The sequence below is a fragment of the Erythrolamprus reginae genome, chromosome Z, assembly GCF_031021105.1.
Source record: "Erythrolamprus reginae isolate rEryReg1 chromosome Z, rEryReg1.hap1, whole genome shotgun sequence".
Lineage (NCBI taxonomy): Eukaryota > Metazoa > Chordata > Lepidosauria > Squamata > Dipsadidae > Erythrolamprus > Erythrolamprus reginae.
Window position 1 is genome coordinate 30095128 of NC_091963.1, and position 9896 is coordinate 30105023.

General features: G+C 38.1%; 1 protein-coding gene across 3 annotated transcripts in view; it reads right to left on the reverse strand.

Moving 5' to 3' along the window:
- Positions 1-7675, reverse strand: part of NSUN6 (NOP2/Sun RNA methyltransferase 6) — a 37174-nt gene extending 29499 nt beyond the window's left edge. For all 3 annotated transcript variants that reach the window (XM_070767135.1, XM_070767134.1, XM_070767132.1), the window contains exons 1-3: positions 7596-7675; positions 1941-2052; positions 101-256 (exon numbers count right to left, since the gene is read on the reverse strand). In XM_070767135.1, coding sequence (XP_070623236.1) covers positions 101-256; positions 1941-2015 — 231 coding nt within the window. In that variant the 5' untranslated portion in view covers positions 2016-2052; positions 7596-7675. The remainder of the gene's footprint in view (positions 1-100; positions 257-1940; positions 2053-7595) is intronic.
- Between the last annotated feature and the right edge of the window lie 2221 nt (positions 7676-9896).

Below are 9896 nucleotides of genomic sequence, written 5' to 3' on the forward strand. Positions count from 1 at the left end.
AATTCCAATTTCAATTGTGGTCATAAGTCAATAAGTAGATAAACAAGGAAGTAAAGGAAATAAGTAGATAAATAAGAAATAAAGGAAATAAAAGACTGACCTTTTGGATCTCTTTGGAAAGCAGATGTCTTACATATTCTACAGGAGCCAAATGTGTGTTTACACGGACACTGGTAAAAGCTGGTGGGTGTGCTAGGTTATTTAACAAAGACTCATATTTCTCTTCTGCTTTCAGTGGACCAATACATGTTATAATCTTAAAATAAAAATAAAGAAAGAAAAGAAATTTAATGGACCAATAATAGCATTTTATGGTATAATCATATTACTTTAGATTTATGTTATTTTAACTTATATATCTTCAACTTATAAATTTAAGTAAGTTTATTTAGAAATGAAATGTAAATAACTTCCAGATTTCTTTCTTGTATGCTGATTTCATCTCCTCTTAAAACACGGGTATTCTTTGACTAATGGTCACAATTTAGTCCAAAGTTTAAGTTGCTAAATTGAAACATTTAAGTGAGTTTTGTGCCACTTTATGACTTTTCTTGCCATTGTTGTTCAGCAATTCATTGCAATTGTTAAATGAATAACATGGTTGTTAAGTGAAACTGGTTTCACCTTTGACTTTGCTTGTCAGAAAGATGATCACATAAACCCAAGGAACTGCAATAGTCATAAATATGAGTCAGTTACCAACCACTCAAATTTTGATCATGTGATCATGGGGATGTTTCAATGGTCGTAAGTGTGGGAAATGGTCATAAGTCACTTTTTGCAGTGCTCTTGTAAGCTTGACTGTCATTAAATAACAGTTGTAAGTCAAGGACTACCTTTCATATTGTTTAATAAACATCTTTAGAATCAATATATTTTATATAAAAACGTAAGTAGCTTGAAGAAAAAGATAACTCATTATATTCTGATAAATAAAATTTTACATCTCTCAGTTGCAATATCTGGCATTAAATATTGTCTTCTTTCAGACATTTTCTTCCTTAAACAAGCCCTGCGTATTCCTCCCTGCCTCATTTACCATATACACAATAGTAATTCTATATATTTGTTCTGAATACAGTGTTCCCTCAATTTTTGCGGGGGATGCGTTCTGAGACCGCCCACGAAAGTCGAATTTCCGCGAAGTCGAGATGCGGAAGTAAATACACCATTTTTGGCTATGAACAGTATCCCTTAACACTTTAAACCCCTAAATTATATTTCCCATTCCCTTAACAACCATTTACTCACCATTATTACTGGTACTCACCATTGAATAAGACACTTAGTGATCCTGATATTTATAAACATAATTATTTATTAACAATAATTATTTTTTTGTTATTCATTTGCAAAAATTATTAGTTTAGCGATGACGTATGACGTCATCGGGCGGGAAAAACCGTGGTATATGAAAAAAAAAAACTGAAGTGTTTTTTAATTAATTTTTTTTTAAAAAAAATCTGGTATAGGCTATTCCCGAAGTTCAAACCCGCGAAAATCGAGGGAACACTGTGTTTAGATTTCACTTTGTAGCAAGATCAAGTTGCATAAAATAATAAACTAAAATAAAATCATTATTATTTAAAATGGTTGGTGTGACACATATCAATTCTAGAAGCAACAGCACTATACTCACTATAATACCATTATTTGGACAATATCAATTCTTACTCCAACCATGATATAATATGTTGCCAATGCAATGGCTTGATAACCCAATACACCAATAGCTGTTTATAACCCTGAAAAATGCAGTAATTATAAAAATACAGCCCTGTATTTTTTTTCTAATGATATAGAGAGCTGCACAGAATTGTAACACTGTCAGTACAATACAAGCCAGTATTATAAATTAAGTTTCACAGGACAACATCCTGATGACCGCAATCTAATTTCGCTTGGTGCATTGTATTTTAATCAACCAAAGTGGTACTTACCTCATCATTTTTAAATGTAGCCCTGAGATATTCTTCAACCTCTGGTTTCAGTAAGATTTTGCAGAAAATAGACATAGTTCCAATCTGTTTTTCTTTTTTCTCAGGAAAACATCTGTAACATGCAATATATTATTTCATCAAATATGTACCTTTAAAAAAACAAAATCAGATGTTAATAAATTTTTCACACAGACATTAAATATGGTTGTATCAGGAGACCTATTGAAGAAATGTAATTGTCTTCCGTCAATGGATGTTCTTTTATTAACAAAAGTCTTGTTTTACATATACAGTAATATGAAGCATTATATGGTTCTATGGTTATAAGTTAGCATGCCGTATAAATATCTGTCATAGTTTTTAACCATGATTTATGGTTTATCATATTGTGTAGATTTATCCAGTGGCGTTTATTCATTGATTGAATTTAATATTCAGAAAAAGAATGATGAATCAGCTTAAAATTTAGCAATCTTCTTTTTCATATTACATCCTGATGATTATACAGGATATAGAATGGTATCACATAATTTATAGAGTAACATAATATTCTAGCCTTCTCTGTGGTGGCCCCGACCCTCTGGAACCAGCTCCCCCCTGAGATTAGAACTGCCCCCACCCTCCTTGCCTTTCGTAAACTCCTTAAAACCCACCTCTGCCGTCAGGCATGGGGGAATTGAGACATCTCCCCCGGGCCTATACAATTCATGTATGGTATGTTTGTATGTATGTCTGTTTTAATAACAGGTTTTTTTTTAATGTTTTTAAATTATTAGATTTGTCTTGAATTGTTTTATTGTTGTGAGCCGACCCGAGTTACGGAGAGGGGCGGCATACAAATCTAATAAGTAAGTAAGTAAGTAAGTAAGTAAGTAAGTAAGTAAGTAAGTAAGTAAGTAAGTAAGTAAGTAAGTAAGTAAGTAAATAAAAAATAAAATAAAATAAAATAAAATAAAAATGCCATTTATATTTTGATTTTCTACCTGGACACTCAAAATAATATTAGTTTATTTGATATGTATAAAAGCATGTTGGAATCATTGGAATATCTTGATTTTTATTAAACCATTTATTTTATATCCTGCCTTCTATTCAAAAAAGCCCATAAGATGGAATTTACTTTTAACTGATGAAATTAAGACTAACCAATAAAATTAGTTCTTCTGGAGGGAAAGTTTGAAAAGGGATTTGTGATGAGTCAAAACCCTAATCCCCAATCATTTGTTACTAAAACTGTAGATTTACTTGCTCGTTATCTCTGAAGCTGGTATCTGAAATCACATAGTATGAAATTAGATGCGCAATGGCTAGTTACTAAGCTGTAGTTTTACAACTACAGTATTACTAAAAAAAAATGTGTATCAATCCCCCCTGGGAGCCTGGACAGGACTCCTTTTACAGTGTTTAAAAATAATGCTTATTGTCCATGCAGTGCTTTCAGATGTTCAAAGAGCTTCACATCTAGTATTTGTTTATGAACCAAATACAGTGATCCCTCGAGTTTCGCGATCTCGATCTTCGCGAAACGCTATATCGCGATTTTTCCACCGATGACGTCACTCTCTTCCTTCCTTTCTCATCTTTCTTTCTCTCTCTCTTTCTCTATCTTGCTTCTTCCTCTCTCACACTCTCTTCCTCCCTCTCTCATCTCTTTCTTTCCTTCTCTCTTTTTCTCTATCTCTCCCCCTCTTGCTGGCGGGCGGGCGAGCGGCGGGCATCAGCGAGGAGCCGGGGTTTCTCCTTTGCATGAGCGGCCGGGAAGACCCAGGGAAGGTTCCTTAGGCTGCCCAGCAGCTGATCTGCTCGGTAGCGCAGCAGCAGCGAGGAGCCGAATCGGGGTTTCCCCGCACACAAAGGGGAAACCCCGATTCGGCTCCTCGTTGCTGCTGCGCTATCGAGCAGATCAGCTGCTGGGCGGCCGAAGGAACCTTCCCTGGGTCTTCCCGGCCGCCCACGCAAAGGGGAAACCCCAGCTCCTCGCTGATGCCCGCCGCTCGCTCGCCCGCCCGCCAGCAAGAGGGGGAAGACCCAGGGAAGGTTCCTTCGGCCGCCAAGCAGCTGATCTGCTCGGTAGCGCAGCAGCAGCGAGGAGCCGAATCGGGTTTCCCCTTTGCGTGGGCGGCGGGGAACGCAAACTCCACCATCTACGCAAGCGCGGCCATAGAAAAAAAGGGCGCGCATGCGCAGATGGTGTTTTTACTTCCGCAACCCTACATCGCGAAAAATCGATTATCGCGAGGGGTCTTGGAACGGAACCCTCGCGATAATAGAGGGATCACTGTACTTGCAAAAACAAACAAACCCTAACCCTTTCCAATTATATATCATTATTTGCATTCCTTTATTATTTTTACAAATAACTCAAGGCAGCAAGCATGTCCATCAAACGTTCTTCCTCCTATTTTCCCTATAACAGTAAACCTATAAAGTCCCAAAGCACTTTTTAAAAAAGGCAACCGGACTTTCTTACGTTTTTTTTCTCCTCTGAAAACATTTTGCTTCTTATGGAAGAAGTTTCAGGTAGAATTAACATCATTCAGATGGCTTTCATGACTAAGGCAGAGCAGAACTCATGGTCTCCATGTTTTAAGCGTGGTTCCTTAACTACTAGACCAAACTGCCTCTCTTTTTAGACCCTAAGCTGCAAATTGGAACAGTCAGATACAGAAATCTCTCCTTACTGCTCTCTTTCCATTCTATTAACTCTCCAGATGTGTTCCATAATTTTCCAGCCGGTATAATCATTACTCAGTATACAGTAATACGAGCTCAAGCTCTAGAAGTGGACTATGAAAAGTTGGTTATTTTGATTTAATATGACAGAAGTATGTCTCTTCCGTGCTATATAATTATGAATCCAATTATAATTAATGAAGGGAACCGCTTCTATCTCTTGAAATGAAATTGAACGGCATCTGACTGTGTTTCAAGCCTTAGTATTTGTACTTCTTTCAATGATATGGCATGTAGTGTGGCATTGTTCTTTGGTTGGAATAACTATTACAGTATCCTCCGCCAACTCGATATGGATAAGTCCAATAGACCATATTTCACAGGCAACAGGTTGGGAAAGCAATACGGGTAATTGAGTTAAAACCATTTATATAGCGACTATTCAGTTACAATGGCACTGAAAAAAGCAACTTGTGAATTATGACTGGCTTTCACATTTATAACCTTTGTAGCATCTCCACGATCACGTCATCAAGATTCAGCAACTAGCTCAATTTTTTGATGGTTCAGTGTTCTGGGGTCACGTGATAATTTTTTGTAACCTTTTAGTAAAATGGGAAAGCCGTATTCACTTAATAATCTTGTTACTAACTTAACTGCAACGATTCACTTAATTATGGCAAGAAAGATTGTAAAATGGGGGGAAAACTCACTTAACAAATGTTTTGCTTAGCATCAGAATTTTTAGGCTGAATTGTGATCACAAATTGAGGACTACCTGTTGAACATGTAAATGTATTAAGAGATTAAGGTCACCCAAAGTTTGGGATTTGAATAAAGGGCACTGATTGGCCACATTATTCCAAGCGGGAAAAAATAATGGCTGTCAAAGCCACACTACTAGAAAGGAGAAAGAATAGTTACAACTGCCCGCGCTTTCTCCCAGCTATTCACGCCTAATTGTTTAGAGTGCTAACAGGGTTACCATTCTAACAGACTACAAATAAAAGTTTTTTTCCAACGCGCTGCCTCCTTTTGAATCTATTACACTGGCGACAAGGGAGTTGAACCAACGTGTGCTAAACGACCATTGAAGCGTCTTCAGTAGCCAAGGCACCGGACTATTTTGACCCCGAAAAGACCATTTGGCAAACATACATGGCCAAATTTGCTATTTTCTTGTCAGCCTCCGGTATGAAGGATGCCAACAGCGGAAGAAAAAGAGCACTCTTTTTGAACCACTGCTGCTCGCAGATTTACGACCTGGCTCAAACCCTGACTGACCCAGACGTTATCAACTCCGTCTCCTGGTCAACACTCACTATCAAGCTACCAAGCTTTAAACCAACCAGCTAGGTTCCTAACTTTTGTCTTCCAAGTACCTTTTCTGAATAGCTCTTTGCAGAGGTTAGAGAGGAAATTACTATAAAAGACCTTCTCTAAGATGCTCCTTGAAATGGTTGAGAAAGATGAAGTGATTGTTCAGCCCTGGGAATATAGAACGGGTGGAAGAAACTCAGAATGGCTCCAGCTTTTGTCCTTAAAAAGACAATGAAAATGTTGGACAAGGTGGTATTTCCTACAACAATAAGGGAGTATTTACGGCATGCCTGCAGTGGTTTTTTTTTTTTTTTTAATCTGGCCTACTTTGGAGTGTTTATATTCTTATACTGGACTTATCCAAATAGTTTTGGTTCCAGCATCAATCAATGTTTTTCTTATTTCCAGCTGGGTTATCTATATTGTTAGTTATTTGTGTTTTAATCAAGACATTTTATTGCCTACTGCTCTTTCTAAGTTTTTATTATTTGCAGGTACATATTACACTATAAAATTCAGTGGTTGTAAAAGTGAATGCTAGGACCATTTTAACAAACTTTTTCAGAATATTATTAGGATCAGTCTTGATGTTCCATATAGATAAGAACATTAGTATTGCTATACATGCATATATATTATATTCCTTAGTTTTTATTTAGAGTAATCTGCCACAGTTGAGGGCTAACCTCTTTTGATCAATAAAGCATACTAGCATCTCTTACAGGCACTCTTTAGAGAAGACCAATACCTTGTCAAAAGAGCCTTGTTAAGTTTTTAAACAACCAGAGACTTAAATAACTAGCTAAGCATCAATAACATGGAAACAAATAGTATGAAAATATTAGCTTGCTTTAAACGTTTTATTAGATGATTTCAAATGCAGAATACAGGGATTCTGTATTTCTACCACTCTGCTTCAAATAAAACATTTCATTTCTTTTATTTTTTTTATTTTATTAATAGAGTTGAAAGGGACCGTTAGGTCATCGAGTCCAACCCCCTGCCTGAGCAGGAAACCCTACAGCACCCCATTTCATTTCAAACCAATAGCAGCTCTAGGGTGGAGAGACATAAGGGCCCAATATGTACTCCAAAATGTTATGGTTAAATCCAATTCCCCCCACCCCCCACTTCATTTAGAATTTCCCTGCTGTGCAGCTTTGCTGACCCTGGCGTCCTCCAGCTTTGCTGACTAAAATCCCCACTTTTCTGAGATGCTATTTTGAGATCATCCTCTTTGTGACTAATCCCATTAACAGAAGCTTCCGATATCCATTTTAAGACCCATCGTGAGCTTTCATTCCTATATGATCCATCTGGTCAGGGACGGGTGGAGTATTTTGCGAGTTCTATCCAGCCCAACATATTGCAGAAGCTACACAGCAGTCCCCCGAAATGACGCAATACTGCAACCGGAAATGTTTCGTGATGGGGGGGAATAGGTAGGGCGGAAAGAAAGATCGGCCATCTTTGAATAGGTCTCAGCGACCGGACCTATCAAGTTCCAACCCAGGATGGCAACCTGTGCGCCCTCTGCTGACGAGCGCCAGATCCTCTTTTTTCCTAATACCCCAAAACTACAACTCCCAGAATTCCCAGCCGGGAATTTAGGAAAAGTAGACCGAGAGCCCGAGCATGAAGACGACGTTTTCTCTTCCTCACCTCTTCCTCCTTCGATCCTACCTTCTGCTTTCCTTCTTCCGGCCAGCCCGCTCGCCCTCATCCGGGACACTAAAGGAACTCCTACCCTGCTTCGGCCCAGCCCAACCAGGGTCGCCGTTGCCGCCTCTCTCCTGAGATGGAGGGAGAGGCGTAGCTACAACTTGGCATGCGCCTACTGGACATCAAGCTGTGCTGAGACTGATGAGGCGTTTTGCGAACGTGTAACCGCCAAATTCATTAGGATTACGAATCGCAGTTTTCCCAGTGGCCGGAATGGTGGGGAATCCTGGGAATTTAGGTCCCTGGAGTGGTTTCAACTGGTGGAATACCAGCGTCTGTTGTTTCTTCTCTAGTTGGATTGACAGCAGTGTGATTAGGATGAGCAATCATCAAACTACAGAACAGAATTCATTTTGTGTGTATTTAAAAAGATTGTTTTTGAAGAAGAGCTGAGCCTACCATTTATTATACATAGCCCTCTCATTTGTATGTCCTTTTTAAGTATTTTGCAAAACAAAAACCACCTTCAGCTTGCTGTTTATATTGGAAGTTTGGTGGCTCTGTTGTAAATAGAAGGGAAGAATAAACTAGTAGCAAAGTAACTACTTCATTTCAATGGTGATGGAAACACCATTGGAAGAGTTGGACTAGATTAGAGACATATCATCATGGAGAAGATCTATCTACATACTTGCCAGGAATCAGTAACTTCATCACATCTAATCAATAAATCTGTTGTAGAAGGATGTTTGCCCATAATCTGATGGCATCCTGAATCTAAATTGCAAAAATCCAGAAGAGATCAAAAGACAAGGAAAAGAACATCTGGCAAAAAATCTTTTCTCCCATCTAGTGGTCCTTTGGATTTTTGCATCCCAGTTATATAAACCTCATGTCACTTCAGGTTACCTCCCAGGCAGATTTTAGGTACCTGATGGTCCTTGAAGAATCAAGTTTGATACCCAGTGGCCACCAAAGTGAGATGACGGGAGTGTAATGGAAAAAAGCAGGACAGACTGATGATTGTTGGTATAAGTGCAAAACAAGATATTGGTCTTTGAATGATTGATAAAAATATATAACTATACTGTATTTTATTTTAATATTTTAAGGTGTGTATGTATTGACTTACATATGAAGTTATGGAAAAAAATGAAACTTTGCAAAGATGACATCTCCAGAACATTGAATGTGTGCCCAACTGTTGAGTCAAGCTCATAATTTTTTAGCTTTTTGCAATTAGAGTCTTACATGTACTGTATTGGTTAAAATAAATCAACTTCCTGAAATAGATGAAGTGCTACTCCAGCTCATACATTTATTTCCCAAAGCAGACGTCAATATTTCACTTCTCCATTATACTTCAAATAAGAATAGATTTTGTAAATGATGAGAATGAATGTGACTCAGTGATGGATATTTGTCATGATGGAGATGTCTGTTTTAAAAAATGACTACATTTAAATTTCTTTTTGGGCAAGTGAGAATACATTTAAATTTCCTTTTGGGCAAGTGAGAATACTCGGCCTTCAGATTCTAAGGAATCCTGATGGTTATGCAGTATTGCAGACTAATTCTGTCCGCAGTCTGGAGTTTTATTCTAATGGACTCAAGGTTAGCTCGCCTTTCATTTTTCTGAGGTCAGTAAAATGAAGACCCAGATTATTGGGGGCAATATGCAGACATTATAAATCTCCCAGAAAGTATTTGTAAAGCATTATGGGTGATATGTAACTCAAAGTGCTATTGCTATTACTTCCAACTAGTACAGCAGCATCCATCCATCATTACCATTTTGGGTGGTTTCCCACTAATGTATATAGCTTGCAATCCCCCCACCAAAAAAACAGTTTTCCAATTTTATGCTTTATGTTGAACAGTTAAATCTGGCAAACACACATATCTTGTGTAGAAATGAAGTTGTAGTTCTCCGGGTATTGATAGTCTTCAAATTTATAAGTCCTTGACCATTTCTACTTCTTATTTCTTGGCCAGGACAGATGAAAAAAGTTTTATCTTTTTTTGGGACCTCTCCTGCCACCTATCTCCCAGCCACCGTCTAGAACCCACAGGGTCAACCTTCTCCAGGTCCTGTTGGCCAAAAAATGCTGATTGGCAGGGCCACGTGGGAGGGCCTTCTCTATGGCGGCTCTGGCTTTGCGTTCTTAGTGTTCTTATTATATTATTTTTATTACTGTATGCCGCTCAGAGTTCGCAAGGAGTTGGGCGACTTATAAGTCTAACAAATTAAATTAGCATCTGAAAGGAAACCAATCACCATAATCAGATTAAAGATTATCA